The sequence below is a fragment of the Bacillus rossius genome, chromosome 5 (genome assembly GCF_032445375.1).
Source record: "Bacillus rossius redtenbacheri isolate Brsri chromosome 5, Brsri_v3, whole genome shotgun sequence".
Classification (NCBI taxonomy): Eukaryota; Metazoa; Arthropoda; class Insecta; order Phasmatodea; family Bacillidae; genus Bacillus; species Bacillus rossius.
In genome coordinates, this window is record NC_086333.1 from 67005471 (window position 1) to 67028119 (window position 22649).

The 22649-nt window shown below is 37.6% G+C and overlaps 1 protein-coding gene across 5 annotated transcripts in view; it reads right to left on the reverse strand.

The window, feature by feature from the left end:
* The window catches only part of LOC134531945 (leukocyte elastase inhibitor-like), a 140603-nt gene extending 122730 nt beyond the window's left edge, over window positions 1-17873 (reverse strand). For 3 of the 5 annotated variants that reach the window (XM_063368011.1, XM_063368014.1, XM_063368012.1), the window contains exon 1: window positions 17685-17857. In XM_063368011.1, the coding sequence (XP_063224081.1) occupies window positions 17685-17841 (157 nt within the window). In that variant the 5' untranslated portion in view covers window positions 17842-17857. Of the gene's footprint in view, window positions 1-17684 lie in introns of all 5 variants that reach the window. The other 2 variants (XM_063368015.1, XM_063368013.1) reach the window with 2 other exon arrangements.
* Window positions 17874-22649: the final 4776 nt, after the last annotated feature.

The following is a 22649-nucleotide window of genomic DNA, read 5'->3' on the forward strand; positions in this document are numbered from 1 at the left end:
TCAAGAGATCGCGAAAATGTGTTTACAACAAACACGATCATATAATTTGATAACGGAAAGCCCGTTATCTAATAGATAGTCCCAATAGATAAAAAATAACTTAGTTAAAATCTCTTCATATATTTACTGATGAGTTATATCTACATACTAATAGAGAACTTAATTTTTTTTAAGCGTAGGCAGTTCAGATTAAAATTCGCATAGTGGCTAAACAATTTTTGTTCTCATTTGAACCAACAAGTTGTACGAAATTTTTATGTGTAACTCTCGGTATACGGCGTGATTGCGACGGAAGTCAAAACAAATGTGTAACAACCGCGGTGCTGCCATCTGTGGCGGATGGCGCGAACTAAAGTTCACAAAGCCAAGAGGAAACTTTATAGTATTAACTGTTTAGTGAATTTTAACAAGATGGGCAGTATTTAAGAAAAAAATTCATTGTTGAAAATCAGGCCCAAAGCCGGGGTTTAGTCTTTTTCAAATATTTTTCGCTTTAATCTGAACCATTAAATTTTATACATAGTTTAAAATTTCGGTCTGCTAATCGAATGATTCGATATTCGACGTAACTGCTCCGGCAACGAATTCTAGCGGCAGGTGCGGAAACTACGCGTGATTCTCGTCCGCGCACCAAAGTTCACAAAGACAAAGGAAAACTCTATAGTCTTGACTGTTTGATGAATTTGAACAAGATTTGCAGTATTTTAATAAAATTCCTTGTCGAAGATCAGGTCCAAAGCCGGCGTTTAGTATTAAATTCGAGTCTTTTTTCGCTTTTATCGGAGCCGTTTCATTATGTAGTTTAAAATTTCGGTCTGCTAATCAAATTATTCAATAGTCGACGTAGCTGCTGCGGCAGCGATTTCTAGCGGTGGGTGCAGCAAGTAAGTGTGATTCGCGTTCAGAAATGTGGTTAAAAAAAATTGGTTGTCTGTAAAGTCGGTTTACGGACGATAGTTTAACGTGACAACGTCATAACAAAACATTGATGAAATTATTGCATACTTTTATGAATAAAATTGAATCATTTTTATTGAATTATTACTTTTTTGTATGGATAAAAAGAAGGAGTGAAATGAAATCTACAATTTAATTGATAAATTTACTTTTATTTGCATTCATTAATTCAAATATGTTTATTACTTTAACGAACAGATTATTTTAACTATAACTTTTATACATGTTTGCTATTTAACTTCTTCCAGTCTGTGTTATTCTGTTAAGGATAGGACGATGATAGGAAAAATAGGAAACGAATGGGAGTGTTTCAAGTTTAATGTGCCTCGAAAAAGTCAAATCGATGGTTGTTCCAATCGAGTGGAAGAGAGATAGATGCGGCGCAAGCGTACGATGAGCGTAACGGGACACAGCGTAACGGGACAATGAGCCATCCTTTTTCGTGCGTGCAGCCGGCGTTCATCGATTTATTAGACGTTGTCAAGTCAAAAAATATTAAAAAAAAAAAAAAAAAATTGCGTGTAGGGGAGACCGGGGTAAGTTGGCGAACGGGGTAAGATGACGAATCGTATGTAACTAATCCAGAAACACAGATAGACGGTTGGCGCACCTGTGACCTTGTGTGTCACCATCTGCACGTACTAGGCAGGTGCAGCGGAATTTTCCAGTCAGTTTGAATGTGGCAGTTTTGAGAGGCAGTCTGTTTCGTGAGCCATTGTTGTAATATTGAAGGTACGTATGTTAAGCTATTACGAGAAAAGAGTCCATTTGTTTTAAATGTTTATATATGTAAAATTAAATGCTGACTTTTGGGAGTATTTTAGTGTATAAATTGTTGAAGAAAATTTGTTAATGTTGTTCGTGATTTTGGTAAAGCAAAAATACGGCTGCTGGGGCAAGTTGACGGGGGCAAGATGACGAATTCGTCATCTTGCCCCTGCAATCGTCAACTTGCCATAGGTAATGACAGTGTGAGCATTATTTTGTATTATATGTGTTATTTAAACCAATGATGTACAGATATGACGAACATTTAAGTAAAATAAAAATAATAATGAAATTATAAAATATTATAAATAGTTCCTGTGTTAATAGTCGTAACAATTTTGTTTGATTTTTTTGTAGATGCCTAGGCATATTATAAGCGGAAAACGGAAAGGAGGCGTTGGAGTGACGAAGAGATAGATAGAAGAAGCAGAATGAAGAGAATAAAAATGAAAGAAAAACTAAGAAAACTGAAAAACAAAGCTCTGATCATTCTGTAGCAAAACCATAAAGCCTAAATAGCGTTTCTTGCCCTGCATGTGAAGAAGTTTACGTGGAACCTCCAAATGAAGACTGGATTCAGTGTTCCACATGTTCTGAGTGGTGGCACGAAAACTTTTCCAATTATGAAGTCAAGGAATTATATCAAAGTCGTTCAAATATGTTACAATTTATCTTCTTTACATCCTGCACGTTGTTTAGTGTAGGATATCTATAAAACTATTGTTTACTTTGTCCATAAATATATATATTTTGGTTTCGTCATCTTACCCCAATAGGTTCGTCAACTTACCCCACTCCTGGGGCAAGATGACGAATGTGCTAACTAATTGGTTTCTTGTCAATAACTTCGGAACTACGCAAAGTAATACAACCTTTTTACATATTTAGGTAGAAATTAGTATGTACTTCGTATTGGTACCAAATTAGATATTATATATGCTTATTTATCTGTTAAAGGCCATTTCAAAGCTTAACATCGTCAACTTGCCCCGGTCTCCCCTATTTATCACGCTCGGTATTCATTATTTTAAAGAATTCTACGTTAAATCTCGCGTCTGAGCTTCGTATTGTAAGTGTATTTGCAACATGAGAAAAGATGAATGTGCCAGTTACCGAGGTTACATGTTGCACTTCACTGGCGAGTGCTGGAAGACTCTTTTGTTCTTCTTTTGATATTATTCTGAAGCCAGCACAGCTCTCTTAATAATGGAACTCTAGTGGTTTGTCCCCCCTTAACTGGTTGTAGATGCGACAGATCGGTGAGGTCAGCTGTCAATTGGGATCTTGGTCAATGCAGACCCTGCTCGGCCGCGCGATCCTATCTTCTACTTTCTCAAGAATGCGTCACGAATAAGCGCTCCCCCTAACGTGCAGTTCGTGCGTCATACATAGTTGATTGGACGTATCGAGGTCCATAAGGCCCTGTCACACAGTCAAATTTTCGACTCCAACCATACTCTACAACACCGTTTCAGGAGTGACATTGGAGCAAACATGGCTTCTAGTTTTCTTCTTCAAATAAACTTAAAAAGATTACCTTAAGTTTTTTTTTTATTTCACACTATCCATAGCTTATTACTGGACTAATCCAACTTAAGCGTTTCAATTTTAACTCCATGTTAAAAATTGAAATATTCATCACTCTGCTGGATGGAAAATTTAAACATGTTATGATTGTTATACATCTCTTAACATTTAAAACTATAATTTTAGTTTTAAATCACATTGACACTATTTTCAAAGAAAAATAAACGTTTTGCTATTTTTTTTGAAAATTAAACACACATCATTTGTTTTTTTCCACCACTTTAAAGATTCGTTGAGAAGGAAACGTTAAACATTTCCGTTTCCATTGGATTCTTTATTATCGTGAATCCGTAAAACATCCACGAAATTTTAGAATCCTTCCTATATAGAAAATACCTGAGGGAAAATCCTCGTCATCCAACTGTGCTAGTGACATTTGCGGTGTCGTCTCCGTAACTTTCCAGCATTATCAACAAATTTCGACCAACTTTATTGGAAGGTGTTCGAAGTAAGTGTTTTAAGTTTGACAGAGCCTTTAGAGATGAATGAGGGATGAAACACGAGATGGAATACGTCTGTGTGTTAGTTCACTAGTTCACTTAATTTTATTTCGTAAACTGTTGCAGGCGATCAGGAGCGTACGCAAGGGAGGAGATGGGTGATGCATCCTACCCCCCCCCCCCCCCCAACCACCGAAATAAAAAAAAATCAGCACTGTCATCAAAAATGGAAAGAATTTGAAAGCAAACAACGGGAAAAGTGGTATATTCACCCCCCCCCCCCCCCTCTTCATAACGAAATGAAATTATAAGTAGGTTATGCTCCTGCAGACGATGCACCATAAAAAAAATTATACATGCAAAATATTATGATGTATTAATAAGTAATAAAATTCAAAGTAGTCAATCAAGAACGAACTAAGGACCTTGCCCAAGAACCTTATGTGTGATGTAACAGTCGAAATTAATTTCTTTTAAATGTAATTTGCCTAAATGTATTGTCATTTCTAAGCATACATTATGTCGTCTGTTTTATTTTATTAATTTTTTCAAAATTATCACTACGCATTTGTAATGCTAGTAATTTTTAAAAATTAAAAACTAAAATAGGTATTGTAAACAGATTCTATGAAATAAGGCGGTAACTGTTACTGTTATTTTTTTCAATTGTGCACACAGCTTAGCGGGAAGACTGTAGTACTTACAACTGCGCCAACAGATAGCAGCACAGTGCTGAGAGCGGGTGCGCCGCGCTACCAAGGGCAACTATTTGAGAACTTGAGATGACCGTTTCTCGAAGTTAATGTTCTTATGGTTCATGGTCAATGAGGTTATTTGAGACGTTAGATACGAATAGAGCAGCAAATGTTTGTAATTTTTTTTAATTAATGCGTAAATAATTTGAATTATTACAATATACCTTTAAAACAGTGCAAAATCATAATAACTTGTAATATCTTGAATAATTACAATAAATCGTAGGTATATTCTTTCTTTGGATGCTTCCTTCAATTGGGAAGATTGAATTTAATCATTGTGTTGGATAGGTAACTAGCAATAGCGTATGTTCAACATTAAGTTTTAAGTCAAGACGTATATTTATTTTTAGCACATGTAAGTTAAATGCTAGTGCAAAATGTTTCAGTATTATTTATTTTCTGTTTACGTGTATATGTTTGAAGATCTATTTAAGTTTTAAAGCAACACTTAATTATGGTTATTTACAAATAATGTTTAAAAATGTAGTTTGTAATCCTTTCTAACGCGTACAAAGGAATCACTAGTGAGCAAATTATATAATATAAATTTAAATACAAGTGTAAGGGCAGGACAAAAAAAAGGGGGGGGGAGGGCATAATGATGTGTGGCCAGTGGCGGATCCAGGATTTTGGTTTGGGAGGGGCTTGACCCAGCTGAGGCTAGGCTTTATCAAGGCAAACACTAAAACAATAGTGAACCCAGATGCTTTTGGAGGGGGCTTGAGCCCCTTAGCCCCCCCCCCCCTCTCTGGGTCCGCTACTGTGTGTGGCCAAGTCCTATCATCTTAACTTTTACTTCGTTAGCAACGGTACTAGAGAATGCCAAGCAATGTATAGTGTTGCCACGAGAAACTGAGAGATAAGGCTACCGTAGTTAAAGTGGCGAAAGTTAGCGAATAGCCCGCAAGGGGACTGAGTTTATAACAGTCTGCTAGATTGGAAGAAGAACCGGGAAGTGAGGAAACGTGTTAACGCTAGTTCAGAAATGTGAAACCTTATCGTCCTTCGGAAAGTAGTAGCCTACTTGTTCGAAAGGATTCATTTCTCGAGGTTTTCTGCTGTTAATCCTTTCAGTCACTAGCTGGTCATTTTAAAGACAACACTAAAATTAACACACACACAAAACTAAGATTGTTTACTTAAGGTTTGCGCAAATTTTTGGTTTAGTTGAATTTTTAAAAGCTTTTTAAATACGAAGGAGTTTCAGTTGAGTTGATTTTACGTTTGGTTGTGATTGGCTTAAAATTAACTCTTTTTTTTTTACATGAAAATATGTACAAATTATAAGCCCTCTATCTAGTACCTACTGCTCTAGAGCTGTCACGAATTAGAGCTACCTACTCACAACTGCGTCAGAGTCCACAGCCATTATCGCTCTCCCCAATGTGCGTTCAAACGAGAGGGTGTGAGTTTTCTCCATTGCCCTGAATCGCATTGCCTTTGTAGGTGTTATATGGTACCCACATAACTGTATATCCTTAGGGACGTAGCCAGGGGGTTACTCTTTTCCAGGATTTAAACAAAAAAAAACGAACAAATCTATTGAAGACAGAATAAGAAAATTAATAATACTTAGCTACATCTTAGCTTACAGAGAACTTTATTTGGAAAGATTATTGTAATACTTAAAGTGGGCTGCAATAAATGCATTTCCTATCCCATCTAGTCCAGCATACCCCATAGGCCTACACAGAAGCGGCAGGAATTATTTGCAAGAAGTCTATCTTTAATGCCGGTTTGCACACGTGTTAGTTGGAAGCATGTCTTTCATATAAACTTTACATTTGTGTTTCATGTATTAAATAACTAGTACCTGGATGACCGAGCTTTGCTCGGTATTTTTATTTTTTTATTTTTGGCTAAAACCATCCGTTCATGCTGGGTAAAATAATGGGTAAGTAAATGGCTCGACTCACTTATCAACATTACTTAAAGAGACGATGTTTTTATTACGCTGGTGAACAATCATTTCATTTTCTGGAAAGCTTTGATCAGCATTTAGTGTAAAAACTGCACACACCTAATTACACGCCGGTATATTAAACCTTCTGCGATCAGCTTGATCTGGAAGTCTAAATAAAAGCTTTACGTATGGTGGGGGTAACCCTTGGGCAGAAGTTAACCGATTCATTTCGTCCTATACTTCTCGCATCATTATATATCCCTGTACATAACGATTTTGCGCTCGAATGATGAACTTCAATTACTTCATCATTGAGGTAGCAATTCCAGAATTAAGTGAATGGTTAACTCTTTCATTAACGGCTTCATCAGGGTCTAAAAAATATAGTTGCCCGTACAGTGGCCGTTCAAAGACACCAACATAATTTTGCGTCGGGTGAGCTGTCATATTCATTTTATGATATACTTGTCCGCAAACAATAAAACTATAAATGCCATGGCTATTTATTGTTCTGTCATCTTCTACATTGAAGGATGCTAGAGCAAAATATGCGTTTATTTTTCTTATTTTTTTATGTAATTCTTCCGAATGTGGGTGACGGTTTAAAAAGAGACGTACTAATTCATTTGAAAATTTTGGTTGCTCCATTAAAATTCCTCCATGCAAACAAATAGAAACGCGTTACTCAGGGAAATGCAATGCACCACAATGGACACACAAAATTTCAAATGGTCCCAAGGCGTAATATTGCACAGCTGCAGTAACGGCACATTTATAAGTCGGTAAATAATTATTAAGTTCTACTTCCGTCTCGACGTCTTTGTTCTTCTAATCGGTATTCTCGTTGTTAGTAATTTTCATTAGCTACACGTTGTGCCGCGCGGTGCCGCAAATCTCGCAGACGTCGCTCTTGTTGTTCGTCAATTCAGCGGCCACACGTTGTGACGTACGCTCTCGTGAAACATCTAAATCACAAGACCTTTCTGCTCGTATAACGTTAGTTAAGTTTTGCAAGCATCTTACTTTAGCAGCACGTGTGGGACGAGCGGAAACCTGAATATTTTCATGGAGGTTTTCTTGAAATGAGTCTTCACTGTGTGAAGTTTGAGAAACCTGACCAGTTTGATGACGATGTTCTTCAAAGTGTTCTTGAGACGAGTTGCGGCTTCGTGAAGATAGATTGTTTACAAGCGTTTTTTTTTTCAAAGATCGTTTAGGCATTTTTAAGTGAACACATGAGTTAAAAAGACACTAATAATATAAGTAAACCATTGATTTTCTTGGTCTAACCTCAAACCAAACACTCATTGTCTTAATGTTGCTTAACAACGCCATCTACTGGAGTAGCTTTAGTGTTGTTGTGTCGTTAAAGCAGTTAGTTGCTCCCAAATAAAAAAAAATGGTATTATTACTCGCCAATAGATGCCAGGAAGAGTCATTTATGTTTAAGTTGATTATCGATAAAGTTGATTATTGAAAACACGGATAAAACGACATTTTCTAAAAATTAATCCTAGCTAGATCGATTTATCGCCCCCGAAAACCCCTGCATACTAAAATTCATGAAAATCGTTGGAGCCGTTTCCGAGATTCAGATTATATAATTTATATACAAGAATTTCTCGTTTAAAGATTTTATATATATATATATATATATATATATATATATATATATATATGTGTGTGTGTGTGTGTGTGTGTATGTATGTATGTCTGTGTGTTTATGACTTGTTTTAATGAAAACACCAAACAATTGAATAAAAAAAAGTATTAAAAAATTTAATAAAATTTAAAAAAATTTTCTCCGAAAACTCAATTAAAAAGAAAATTTACTCAAAAAATTGATATAATGGTTATGCTACTGCGGTTATACTATTTACGTTGTTTACTGCATGGCACAATTTAAAATTTTTATTTCTTTGATCTCGCTCACTTGGTAATCTCACAATTTGTTTAAACTTGGTTCTGTTCCGGTAGAATATCAGTAGAGCCATGATTATTTGGCGGATTCACTGGGTAGCAAAGAATACTTGAAGCACATATGTACATTTGCTTCACGTTGATGATCGCACTACAGTTGTCTTGGCATGTCCTTGGGAAACTCAGAGCCAGTCGAAAACAAGGAAAACAAGGAGAAGATGTGGTTATACAATCACATGTGACCCTCCAAAGGACGTGACCTTGTTTTCGACCAGTGGGCACTCCAAAAAAGACTTGATCACGTACAAAGCGCGTTGAGTTTAGCCTGGAGTGAAATGAATTCGCGAAATAATCGTGGCTCTAACTATCAGTATCCTGTTCTAAACATCGAGTTGTGTTCGTCTTTTCCCCAACTTTGAAATTTGCTCTGACTTCGTACATCTGCGTGCAGTTTCAAAACCCCCAGGTAACTGACATCATAACACTATTGGGAATCCCACAAAAATGCACAAGATCGTGCGCTTTGCAAAAAAAAAAAAAATTTAAAAAAAAAATATGACGAAAGTTACGTAATTTGGCCGTGTCACGTTCGTTATAAACTATTTAGGAACACTGATTTCAGGAATACTCCATGAATCCACTCATGCCCCCAGAGAAAATTCCCAGTCGTATTAACATTCAACTTACGGGTCTTTGCATACATCATTATATTCTTTTGCAAGTATTCTCCTTCTACGAACTGATCGCAATAATTTATACCCTTTAATAAACATGTACACTTGCAAGACCGCAACACTGTTCCTAGTAAAACACATTACCTCCATTTTTTTATTTTCTGAAGGTCAAGTTTATAAACTTCGCAAGAAATGCAATAGCTAAAGAACGCAAAACGCAAATAACGCAAAAAAAAAAAAAACTATTTTTTTTAAGTACAAAAATTTTGCAAGACGTCAACTCTAATACAATATTGAAATTGAAAAACTAGAGAAACACCCCTTCTTCCTTGGGCTTCGTTTGGTAATTCAGGTTTATAAAAAAAATTGTGAAATTCTCAATTATTTTATTTCAGTACGTTATTTACTTTCACACTACGAAATGTTAACAAATAAAAACATGTTGCATACAATAAAAAGAAAATCGAAGCATTTTATACACATAACGTCCGCATCTTCCAAATTAATGTAGAAGGAGAAAACGCAAGCCGAAACGTAAGAAGTTTGCGTCTTGCATTTTTTTTTTTGTGTTTCTTGCGTGGTTGGTCAGGGAAGTGTGGTAAGTACTCAACGCGGGAAACGATGCATCAGTTCTTTGCCACTATTAGTGTGGGTTCGAGCCAGGAAATCTGCCAGACTGCTTGAATGCGGTCAACTCGAGTTCCTGTGAAAGCATCTCTCATTTGAAGGCTTCGGATAAATGCGGAGATGACTAACATGCCGTCTTTCCGTTGTGTGCTTGTCGGTTACCGTATTCGCGAGGACAAGTTCACTGAGCGGTGGTTGTTACACGTCTGCCAATTGCAAACGTGGCTGACGCGATTAATTACGTAATTTGTAACTTAAAAAGAAATACTAATTTAGAGTTTAAGATAGTTGTACATTTGTACATTTACATGTAAACAACTGTATCACTACAAAACAGTGTTCGCAGTAACACTGGGTTCGAATTCTTACTCGAGCATTTATGTTTTGTGTTGTCCCAGTACCTCCAATAGTTTAAGTTATTAAAAACCGTTCCCTTAATAACATTCCAATTTTAACTGAGAATGTTAAAAAGCACAATAAAACAACATAAAGTCTAATCATATTCGATTATCTTTTCCATGATTTTTTTTTAAAAAAAATTGTGTCTGAATGAAAAATCAATTAAAATATAATATTATGCACCAATATCTGAAATAAATACTCAGTATTATCTCCAAAAACGCATTTCATATATGCAAAAATAACCATAGCCATGTGTTATACAAGGTTACAATATCTTTCTTGTATTACAAACTATTTCTTGGCAACCATTTTCCAAAGAAATCTTTCGTAAAATACTTATTCGTGTGCAGGTGTGTGTGCAGTTCATCCTGACACACGGAAACACCGCGAAACTCCTGTAAAGTTTATTTACAAACTGGGCATCGCGAGATGACGCCAGACGCACACAGAAGCCTAACTATAAACTAGTTTCCATCCGGGACAAGAACTCGTCTCGGCGGCCCCCCTGCCCCCCCCCCCCAACTCCTTTTTTAAATCAAACCAAAACATTTACTGAAAACTCCTCATATCACCCCCACAAATATTTTTTTTTGTTCAACTTAGATGATAAGTAAATTAATAAATAAAACATTTGCCGTCATTTCATTTTTGATATCTACATCGTTAATTCCGACAGTACACGAAAAATACAATTTTTTTTTTTAATATTTGACGCTATGCATATTTGTATTTTTCCAATACAAATAATTACGTTCATCTGCCCAACACTGCGATATTCAAATAGATATCTACACTAAAAGTTACTCTGGCTGTTTAGCGCTCCCCTGAATTCGGCGCCCGGGGCACAGTAGCTTGTAGTTACGTCCTAGGACGCACACCGTGTCACACAGTGACGTGTGGTCTGGTTCTGCTCCGCGGGGCGGCACGTGACGACCGTATCTGTGGCGTCTCAGGGGGTGCTGTCATAACTTAGAAACACACAACTTAGAATTTTCTAAGTTGTGACTTTCTACGCTATGACGTTTCTAAGTTGTGTGGTTCTGCGTTGCGTGTTTCTAAGTTACGTATTTATAAGTTGACAGTTCTAAGTTGTGTGTTTCTAAGTCGTGATAGTTCTAAGTTATGAGTTTCTACGTTATGACGTTTCTAATTTGTGTGGTTCTAAGTTATGATATTTCTAAGTTGTGTGTTTCTAAGTTACGTGGATTTTTCCAAGTTTTCTAAGTTATGACAGTTCTAAGTTGTGACTTTCTAAGTTATGTGGTGTTCCCGCGTCTCAGCGCCCGGCAGCGGCGCGGGAGGGAGACTTAATCCCGCAATTAGGCCACTTGGCTGCCGCGGCGCCCGCTGACGAGCCGAGACTAGCCTCGTTCCGCACCGACCGCGAGACATTACAGGACACTGACCTCATTCAATACACTTGCGAACATTCCGCAGCTCATTATTGAACTTCGTTATTTGTTCAAAACTGAAAGAAAAAAAAATGAGTGCGTGTACTTTCATGTACACGCGTTTGAAATTATACTTACTTGGCGTAATAAAGAACTAACTTTAATTATGCAAGCAAATAATTTATAGAAATAAATTAATTCTAAATATTCAATATCAACACAAAAACGTGCATAAAATTAATTATTCTTAGTAAAATAATCGAGATGCATTTGCATTAATGATATAAATAAATATTTTTAAAGTTAAAATTATTAATTGTAATCTTTTATTAAATATTAATGTTATAATTTACGGCAACATAACCTCACTTATATAAATAAACTTGAAAAAGTTTATAAACACAATTTCTATCGCCAATGTTTACAGTAAATAAATGTTTCTAATCATAGGGACAATTATTCAATATTAATCACTAAAATATATGATTTAAAAGCTCACTTATATAGCTATGATAAGATTTAAAAGCTCACTTATGTAGCCATTTTTCATCCTGTAAATATTTGTTGCATACTGCGCGCGCATCGTAAAAATTCACTGTCATCTTTTTTTTATAACGCGCCCTAAAGAAGTGTAACTTAAAAAAAAAAACCTCTCTGTCGAGAGAAAGCCAGCGCACGCTGTGGACAACGAAGCTCTATTCTCTCCTGCCAAAGTTGTTTTTTGAGAAAGGTCAGTACGTGCTCTAACCTGTTCTTTTCCTCATTCCTTTCCCAGCCTCCCCAACAACTCGAAACCTGTTTGTGACATCTATCTGATTCCTGGTAATTTTGTTTAATAAAAGAGAGAATATTACATTTTATAAATAAAATTGTGCCCACAGGCGTGTATAGTATAATACAACCCCCATAGCATAACTCGTTTGAAATAACTCGCTTTAATCTCAATATCTTTATACTGATAACATTAACACCTGATCGCCAGTGATGTGTAACATCTAACCTCAGTAACAAGCAAATTCGTGTTATTTCATGTTGCAAATACACTTAAAATATGAAACTCGGATACGGAATTTAACCCAGAATTCTTTTAAAATAATGCCGAGCGTGATTAAAATACGTAAATTGATTTCTCAACTACATTTATTGATGCGAATCACACGTAGTTTCCTCAACCGCCGCTAGAATTCGTTGCCGGGGCAGCTACGTAAACTATCGATCGATTCATTCCATTTGCAGACTGAAATGTTAAACCATATAATGAAACGGCTCCGATAAAAGCGGGGTGGGGGGGGGGGAGAGAGACTTGAAATATTACTACAAACCTGGCTTTGGACCAATTTTCGACAGATAATTTTATTAAAATACCGGCCATATTGTTAACATTCATTCACCAGTTAATACTATAACGTTTCACTTTGCGTGAACTTTGGTTCACGCCATCCGTCCACAGATTGCAGCATCGTAGTCATACACATTTACGTTTCGTGCAACTTCCGTTACATTCACGAAATCACTCACACCAAATGTCGCATACCGCGAGCTAAGATGTTACACTTCAAAAACATTCTCAGTTGCTTATGAATGCCGAATCCCAAACGTCTATATCACGCAAGTGTTTGCTTATTCTGAAAACACATTAGTTCCCCCCCCCCCCCCCTCAATTTCGCGGTTATTATATTTGTGTTCGGCATAACATTGCGGATCATGGGACGTTTTTCTAGAGCGGCAGATGTGATCTCGTTGGCGCAGTGTTTCAGCGTAGTCAGACTTCGACGGCTGATATACGAATATTATAAGCAGGGACAAGATTAGGTATACGGTAAATTGCGATCAAACCAAAATAACACCGAAATTAATGTCAAAACACCGCGTAACACCTAAATGCAAGTTATATCATGGAATTAAGTAACATTTAACCAAACCTTAATACAAATTATGAAAAATTGGTTGTCTGTAATGTCGGTTTACGGACGATAGTTTAACGTGACGTCATAACAAAACATTAATTAAAAATTATTGCATACTTTTATGAATAAAATTGAATCGTTTTTATTGAATTATCACTATTTTGTATGGATACAAAGAAGGAGTGAAATGAAATATACAATTTAATTGATAAATTTACTTTTATTTACACTCATTAAGTCAAATATGTTTATTACTTTATAGAAGAGATTATTTTAACTATAAAGTTTATACATGTTTGCTATTTAACTTCTTCCAATCTGTGTTATTCTGTTAAGGATAGGACGATGATAGGAAAAGTAGGAAACGAATGGGAGTGTTTCAAGTTTAATGTGCCTCGAAAAAGTCAAATCGATGGTTGTTCCAATCGAGTGGAAGAGAGATAGATGCGGCGCAACCGTACAATGAGCGTAACGTGACAAAGCGTAACGGGACAATGTGCGTTAACGGGACAATGAGTCATCTTTTTTTGTGCGTGCAGCCGGCGTTCATCGATTTATTAGACGTCACGTCAAAAAAATATAATATTTTAATGGTTGGCATTCAAATAATGTTATTTTCGGACAAAAAAATTGCGCCAAAGTGCATGGATAAAAAAAAAATTATTTGTTTTATTGCGCAACTCTCATTGAATCATTTATTAAACCACAAATGCTCGTTCATTTATTTTTATTGTCCTGTATTGATTTGTCTTAGACAAATTTATTACATATTATTTTATTGTAAAAATGCAGCACGTAAATTTTACTACTATTTTTGTGGAGTAAGCATACCAAAACACCGAAATCCTCTGTTTTAAAAAACGAATTCCTACTAAAAATAAAACCATAAAACCTTTTCTCGAATTATAAGGTAATAAACAAAAAAAAAACGTTTCGTGTAACACAAGGTTTAAAACTGATAACTTATCAATGCCTATTGTGTTTCATTCAAAAGAATACTCAGCTATCAAAGTCTGAAAGTACCTTGCATCACCTACCTGAAACGAATCGCTCTATCTTGAATAGTGTCTCTTTGCTTAGCAATAAAAGTAAAGAAAAATGCGTAGAGCGTTTTTTTTTTTTTTTTTTCAAAAAAAAATTGAACGCTCATCAGACTGCAGTAAGGTGTGCCCGCATCAGAGGTTTCTTCTTTGCTATTGGCGGCCGTCTGCAAGAGAAGCCATTGAGGGAAGCCTAAGATGTACATCAAGTTCTGTCCCTGCCCAAACACGCCCGAATATTCACCTTCGGCCAACCTCGGGTTTATTTATATATATTTATATTTCTCTGTTTATTTTAATGTCGCTATACTAACCTAACTAACCGTTCATAGTGTTCTAAAGTGCTTTAATGTAGCTAACCTAACCGACCACTTTTAATATTTGAATTCAATTTTCCTGCGCAAAAATAAAACAAATCCTGAGGTTGGCCGAAGGTGAATATTCGGGCGTGTTCGGGCAGGGACAGAGCTTGATGTACATCTTAGGCTTCCCCCCAATTAAAGGGTATGCATGAAGGGAAGCCTACATTTCACAAGGATAAAAGCAGCGCTCGAACGATTCCGAAGTTCACCGAAGTTTGCCGATCTATCGTGAAAAAAAAAACCCATATTGCAAGGATTGATATATTTTACGGTCATAAAGTATTTTGAATAACGCTAACCTAACCAAAAAAAAAAACAACCTTTAATATTAGTTACGATAACCTACCCTAACCTAACGTACACTCCCAGGAGAAAAAAATAAAGAACTATTATTTATTACACTGACCGAACCTAATATTATTTCTTCGGTAATCTTCAGAACAGTTCGGATTGGGGTTGTGGCTTCTTTCCCCATGCCTAAAACAATCATTACTGCGAATAAAATATAATAGGAAAAATAAAACAGTTAAACATTGAAATAAACATTTTCGTGTTAAAAAATTACTAGAAGTGTTTAGAGGCAGTTTAATGACAATATTACGACTCTCTGGAATGCTATAAGACATTGGTAGCCCACTGGCGGACCACTACATAGAAATATTATCATATTATAAATATTGTCGTGTATTAGCATTTTTTGTTTGCATATGTAGAAAATGTTGTCAGCTGACACTGATATGAAGCAATATTCTTACAGAACTAGGTATTCTAAAATATTTTATATATTTATGTCCATAACATTTTGTTTCATTGTTATTCTTCTTAGTTTTGATTTAATATTTTTCAATTTTTTTTGTGGTAAATACGGTATTTAAGAGATTTGTTTTTTTTGTTTCTTAATTACATGCCACATATTGCATATTGGTTACTCAACATAATAATACATTTTAAAAAATTGTTGTAAGATATTTAATATTAATTCATATGTGTCTTCCCTTCAAGTTAGTTCTAAAAATGATATATGTACCTCTAAAGGAGTGAAGTTGGCGATCATTCCGTCTAAGCAACTTTTCCAACTAGACTGTTGGCAGCCCTGGTTGGGGACTCATCCAGAATTATTGTATGAAATTTAATATTTATTCATCCGTGTCTACCCCTCGGATTAGCTTCGGAATGATAGCTTAAAATAGAATTGGAGGGGAAGTATTGGACGGAAAAAGGTTTCCAATTTTCTCCATCAAATATATTTGTATGGATAACTTCAAATATGTTTTAAATAATGTTACACTATAACAGTTTTTTTTGTCTGAGCTACCTCAAACTTTTCAATTTTGAAATTAAATTATGCATCAAAGCGCTGGACCCATGTTTCAAACTTAATATTATGTTTGTGCATTTTAAAAACTTTTTTCACAAGAATAAATTTTAATTACAATAATATTCGTTACAAAATTAAATATATTTACAGAGATTTTTTTAAAGTTATAGATATATAATTTCATTTTTACCCACAAAATGTTTTTGCATATGATATGCACATAAAAAAAATATTTCAGTTGTTTAATATTTTAACCTCTTTGATCGGCAATGTGCTCTTCGCCAATTTAAAGAGTCGTTGAGACAGAAACCGATGTAGTTTCTGTTTACGCTGGACATGATTCTGACAGGCCGATCGCACCCAATGTCCAACTTATTTCAGAACCTGTTCTACGTATATACATATTTGATGGCAGCTCAAGTCATCCAAACTTATCAAACAAACATGGCTGCGGTAGTGACTTCTTCGGTGACGTCATAATCCTCAAAGTTTATTTGGCACAACGTATTTGAAGATGTTAGAAGCGAAAATTTTGTCAGTGTGACTCGACCTTGAGGACGACATCTGCCCTAACACACAAACGGGGCGCATAGCTCCAGGAAAAAACAAACACGATTCAAAACTACTCAAGACATCCGAGTGGGGTCTGCCTACGAAAAGCGTTTAAGGATTCTCTGAGACCCGAAAAAGTAGTTTTGATACCGGATTAAGTTTTTAACCCTGTATTTTTAGAAGAGTAAAAAATGACTTAAAGGAATTTTTTAGGCATAAAACAACTGATGCAGATTCTCGACTTAGGGGCCTTTCCGTTACACCTTTATTTTCGTTTCTCCGCCATATAATGTTACGGTCACCGCTCATGTTCCACAAGTTGTCCCATGCACGACGAGAAGACTGCGCGCCAGTCCAGAGGAGACACCGCGCTAGAAGCACCAGCGAGCATCGCGCTTATCATCCCGCCTCGCCGGCGCAGGTAGACTCCGGGGAAGCCTTCTTTTCACAGACGGGAGAGCCAAAACCCGAAGTTCCCCGAAGTTCATGCTCGCTTTTTTTTTTCTCCCGTATCTTTAATGTGTAGCTATCCTAACCAAATCAACCGTCCAAAATGTTTTAAAGTATTTATAATGTTGCTAACCTAACCTAATTGACCATTAGTATCCTTTTATCAACACATTTACAATGAACCAAAAAAAAAAAAAACAACCGAAGATGCTCGATCGGTAGGGGCATGCAGATTTCGCGAAATGATTTCGAGACTAGATGAAAGTTAAAACACTGTATCATCGTCTGTGTTTCGTGATTGGGCGAGTTTCTCCCAAGGTACATATCGATTGTAACAACACCAATCACAGTGATTCAGTGCGGAAGCAAACGCGTCCTGAGTGGCTCCGGTCAAATAAGGCAACGACAACTCTCGCAGAAGGGCCGCCAATCACAAGGAAGGAAACCACAGCCACGGGTATACCTTGTTGCAGTCTGATAGGCACTCGGATCTTTTCGCGAAAAATGCCTGCCCCCAACGATCGGGAGTTTGGCTCTCTCGTCTGTGGAAAGAAGGCTTCCCGCAGAGACTCCGACCAGACGGGGACTTTTACAACTGCGCCGTCGGCAGCCGCGGTCGGGGACTCACCCACGAGCGCCAGCAGAAGCAGCAGCCGGCCGCTGGCGCAGTCGCCGGCGGCCCGCGCGCAGCTCTTCAGCTCCGCGCGGACTCCGGAGGGCGACGGCTTGCGCAGCCTCGCGTACCGCACCTCGCTGTCGGCGTACGGGAACTCTGCGCTCCTCATGTCTCGTGCTCTGTCCGGGACTACGACTGCTCGACCCCCCTGGGGCGCGGTCGCGAGCCTTATCTGTCCGCGCCGCGCCGTATCTGCTGATAACCACTCCGCCCGCTATCTCTCTACCTGCCGTCCGCACACGCATCTTGCGAAACTACAATAATGCGATTGATTTTTAAGTTATACGTCTTTAGGCGTGTTCAGGAAAAAAAATACGTGAATGATATTTTTTTTCGTTGCGCTCGCAACATACAAAAAAAAAATTTTACAGTGTGAAAAAAAAAGGGTACATACATGTTATTTTTAATCATATATTTTAATGATCGATATTAAATACTGGTTCATATAATTATAAATATTTATTTATGATGAATATTAGTGTTTGTTTACTTTTTAAGTGTATTTTAATAATAATTTATTTGCACTATAAATTATGAAATATTATTTAATAATAATTAATGAAATTAATAAATAAGAATAAACATTCAACAATAATGTATTGATGAATTTTAATATATTAAAATTTATCTCGATTATTGTACTAAATGAAATAATTAAAAATTTTCAAATTAATATTGAATACTGAGTACTTATTTAATTTTTTTCATTTGATTGAAATTTATATTTTACAACCGTATTTATAAGATCATTCCAGTCAGTTTCTTATTTTATTTATATTAATTGTTTGCATGCAAAATACTAGTTAGTGTTTTATGACGGTAGGTAAGTAAGTATAACTTCTAACGTGCGTGAGTAAGCACACGTATCCATTCAAGCCATCGTCGGAATTCAAGGTCAAGTTTGGCTTTAAATATATCTATATATTTTAAATGAATTATTATTAAAACTGTGTTATTAAATTTTTTTATTATTTTTTTTCTTCAAATTTTTCTATAGGGAAGGCTTTCGAAACCACCCTCCCCCCCCCCCCCTGTTTTTTTAAATCTCTGGGGGTTATTCCATATCTCCCTCCATCCCGGTAAGGCCCCTCTCAAAAATATTAGGGTCCCGCATAAATAAATAGCCCAAGGTCCCGGTAAGTTCAGTGTTACCACTGCTTGGATGAACTGGGACTCGAACCTTGGTTCTGTGAGATGCGAGTCGAACGTCTTGCTACTGCACCAGCTCGCCTTCTGTAGCGTGTGTCTCATATTGAGATTGCTGCGTGCGTTTAAATGTGCATTTACTCTCTCTTGCCAATGCACGATTACTGCCACTAGCGCTGTGCTTGTTTCGGTGTGCTCTGTTGCCAAATATACATAAATCAAACAAAAAAAACTTTTAGACGCAACGTTGTAACGCAAAAAAAAATTGTTAAAATGTATCCGAAACATTGCATTTTGTAAAGCAAAATTTGGAAAGATAATTTTTGGAAATATTTTTTCCTGTTATATTTCATCAAAAATTCTACGTGGAACTTTTTTTATTTTTATTTTTAAGGAGTCGTAATTGAAAGACACCATCTTAGTTTCAATTGTTTTTGTGAATATTTTATAAAATGTAATAATTTTTTTTTTCACTTTAGAGCATAACACAATTTTGTGACATGCCTTATTATTAATAGTTACTGACCGCTACAGATAGTTTCGTCTGTGAAATAACAACAGGTGATTAGCATTTAATTACTGTTTTTGTCTGATTGATTATAACTGTGAGAATACTTTCAATAGACATTTATATCTTTAAAAAAATCAAGGACTAGTAAAATTTAAAAATTTAAAACTTGTTATAACTAAAGGTGGTGTACAAAATTATATTTTTAATGTTTAACAAGCTGGATGGTTATAATCTGTCAACAGTGTTCGACATTTGCTCTGTACTGCACTCTAAGCGTGAGACAAACTGAAGCATTAGCCTTTATACAGGATGGCCATAAAGTCTTTGTACAATTTCAAAAAATCATAACACAAAAATAATTGCAGTTAGAAACGTGCTGTTTGCGGCAAAATAAAGACCAATATCTAACGGTTTTTTTTCATGTTTCAGGTGGAATCTGCATAGAGAACATTGTGTCTTCACAAAATGACGTCGTCCCCAAGAGAAAGCCAAGTGTGTCTTGTGGTTTCATGAGACACAGTCACCACGTAGTGTGCAGCGGAACTTCCGGACTGAATGTGGACGACCACCACCTGATAGAAGAAGCATCATATAGTGGTACACACAATTTAAGGAGACCGGCTCTGTGTTAGACCGTCTGCGAAAAGGGCGGCCATCCGTCAGGGAAGCGCTTGTTGCAGCTGTGCAAGACACTAACTTTCACTCGAAGCCCTACCAAGTCAACACGTCGTGCCTCTCGGGAACTAGGAATGTCCAGATCGACAGTGCAAAAATATTTCGCACAAGAGACTGAATATGCATGCGTATAAAACGCAGATACTGCAGGCTTTACACGGAGATGATAAACCATGTCGTGCAGCTTATGCAAGTGACATTTCGCAACGACGAAGCTACCTTCCACGTCTGTGGTAAGGTCAACAGGCACTATGTTCGCATACGGGGTTCGCAAAATCCCCATAGTGTCATAGAGCATGTGAGAGATTCCCCGAAAGCTGCTATTTGTTTTGCCAAGAAATTGCTAACCAAAGCGTCTTCAACCCTAGTACACACACTCACTCCACAGTGGTATACTTCCATACCACAATGAATTAATTACCTGTTCGTGTTAGTTTTTTTTAAGGTAACGTGGTTTTGCAGTTTAAAGCGATTAACGCAAGAATTCAATTAAATAGCCCGCGCGTCAATGTGCTAGCTCTGTCAAGTGGCGGGAGATTTGAACAGTCACGTTGAAGAAGGAATCCATCTGAATGCGAATCAAATCCACCAGTAGCCTACGCATCTTTCAGCCAAACGTAGCTCCAAACAGCGAACCAAATTTTTTAAATATTTAAGGCATTCCGAGATTTGTACAGCCAATCAGTGGTGGCTGTATATGCTAGCATTTAAAGTAAACTACAGAAATGTTAACTTTTAAATGCTATTTTTTTCTCTCCTTCAAGTGATTTTGCTGTTCCAGGGCACTGATGACAAACACATTATCAGTGTAAGGTTATCCTGAGTAGACCTCTAATACCAGTTATCACCAAAGTTTAAGCTCGTTTGTGAGATCGCACACGTAAAGTTGAGACAAATGCGATAATTACCTATAGATAAAGCATTTTTTTTCCCTTTCGATTTAGGCCATGCTCGTGGTAGTCACGGGGTGCCGGACGTTTCGGCATGAGTTTGTGCAGCCATCTTTCAAGGGTGAGATAAAAACTTGAGGGCCAGGTGTTTCGGGACGGTATTTTATGCGTTCAGTTGTGTTAATCGCCCCTTGAAGATGGCTGCTAAAAAAAAGACATGCCCAAACGTCGGGCACGCAATTGTTGCACACGGAGGCGACCTCAACCCAGAGATAAAAGTAGTAGTAGTAGTAGTAGTAGTAGTGACTGGTCGCGACTGTCTACGATCTATGTTTACCTGGAGATGTTCGAACAGCGCTCGTATACCCGCGAGGTTTCGCCGGCGAATGAACTGGACTCCCTGCAGCTGACAAACCAGCGGGTGACAAGGTACCGCTGAGTAACGTGAGGTGATAAAACCTCCACATCAATCTTTCGAGTGTCCCGAGCTTAGTGCCTGCCAGAGGTCGATAAGAGATGATTGTGTGGCAGCCTCGTATCAGTGGGAACGCGATAAGGCCAACGTGAAATTGGTACAGCAGTATTCGCGGAAGGTTTACCTTTCTTGGTAACCTTCTGCTAAAGTACATACAAGTCAAATCCCTAGAAAATCACTGATGGCTTAACAAATTTTTAGTATAGGTACTGGTGAAACACGTGTATTTTCAAGTACAACTGTATATTTCTCTCTCTAATGTAAAACTACAGATATTAAATTTTTTTGTACATTTACATGAAAACAACTGTATCGCTACAAAATATTGTTCGCAGTTATACTGGGTTCGGATTCCTACCCGGGCATTTAAGTATGGTTTGTGTTGTCCCATTGCTTCCAACAAATAAAGTTATTTGTAAAACGTTGAATGAATAGCTATCCAGTATTAACTGCTCACATAATAAGCATTATACAACAAAATGAAGTTAAATCGTTGAATATTTGATTTTCTTTTCAATGGTTTAAAAAAAAATTATGCAGGAATTAAAATGTCCGCGACAAGTTTCGCCGAAACGTCGGGCACTCCATCATTCCCACGCACTTGACATCGACCCAGAAGCCAAAGAGTATTTATTACAGTTGCAGTATTTTTTTAAATTCGATTGCTGGGCCGCACCTCTGGCGTAACTCTCGCCGCAGCACCCCTCGTGGGTCTCCGCCGCGGGACTCCGTCGCCGCACTCCGCCGCCGCCGTCGCACTTCCCCTTCGCCGAGATCTCACTCGACGCCTCGCTCGGAACTTCGCTCGGAACTCCGCCGCGCCCGCGACACTATCGCCCCCGAACTGAACTCTTCGCTCTGGAACCTTCGTCCAGGGACTTCGCCACTCTATCGCACCCGAAAACTCCGCCGCGGGAAAGCTCCCGACTTCACTCTGAACTCTCTCTACTCACTCAGACTGAACTCTCGGCAGGCGTCCCGGGCACACATATATAGGCCCAGTCACCTTCCAGAACTCCCGAATGCGACCGGGGCCATTCGCGTCATTCCGCGCCGACCCGACGGCAGAAATCTCTCGAAACACGTGTCGGCGGCTCGCGCAACTCCCAGCTGTCCGGTGTCAGTTACGTGTCAAAGGCAGGACGCCGTGCGGGGAGTGGTGAGAAGGAGGGGGGAAAGCGACAATCCTTGTTATCTTCCAGGCGCGCGCGGCGCATATC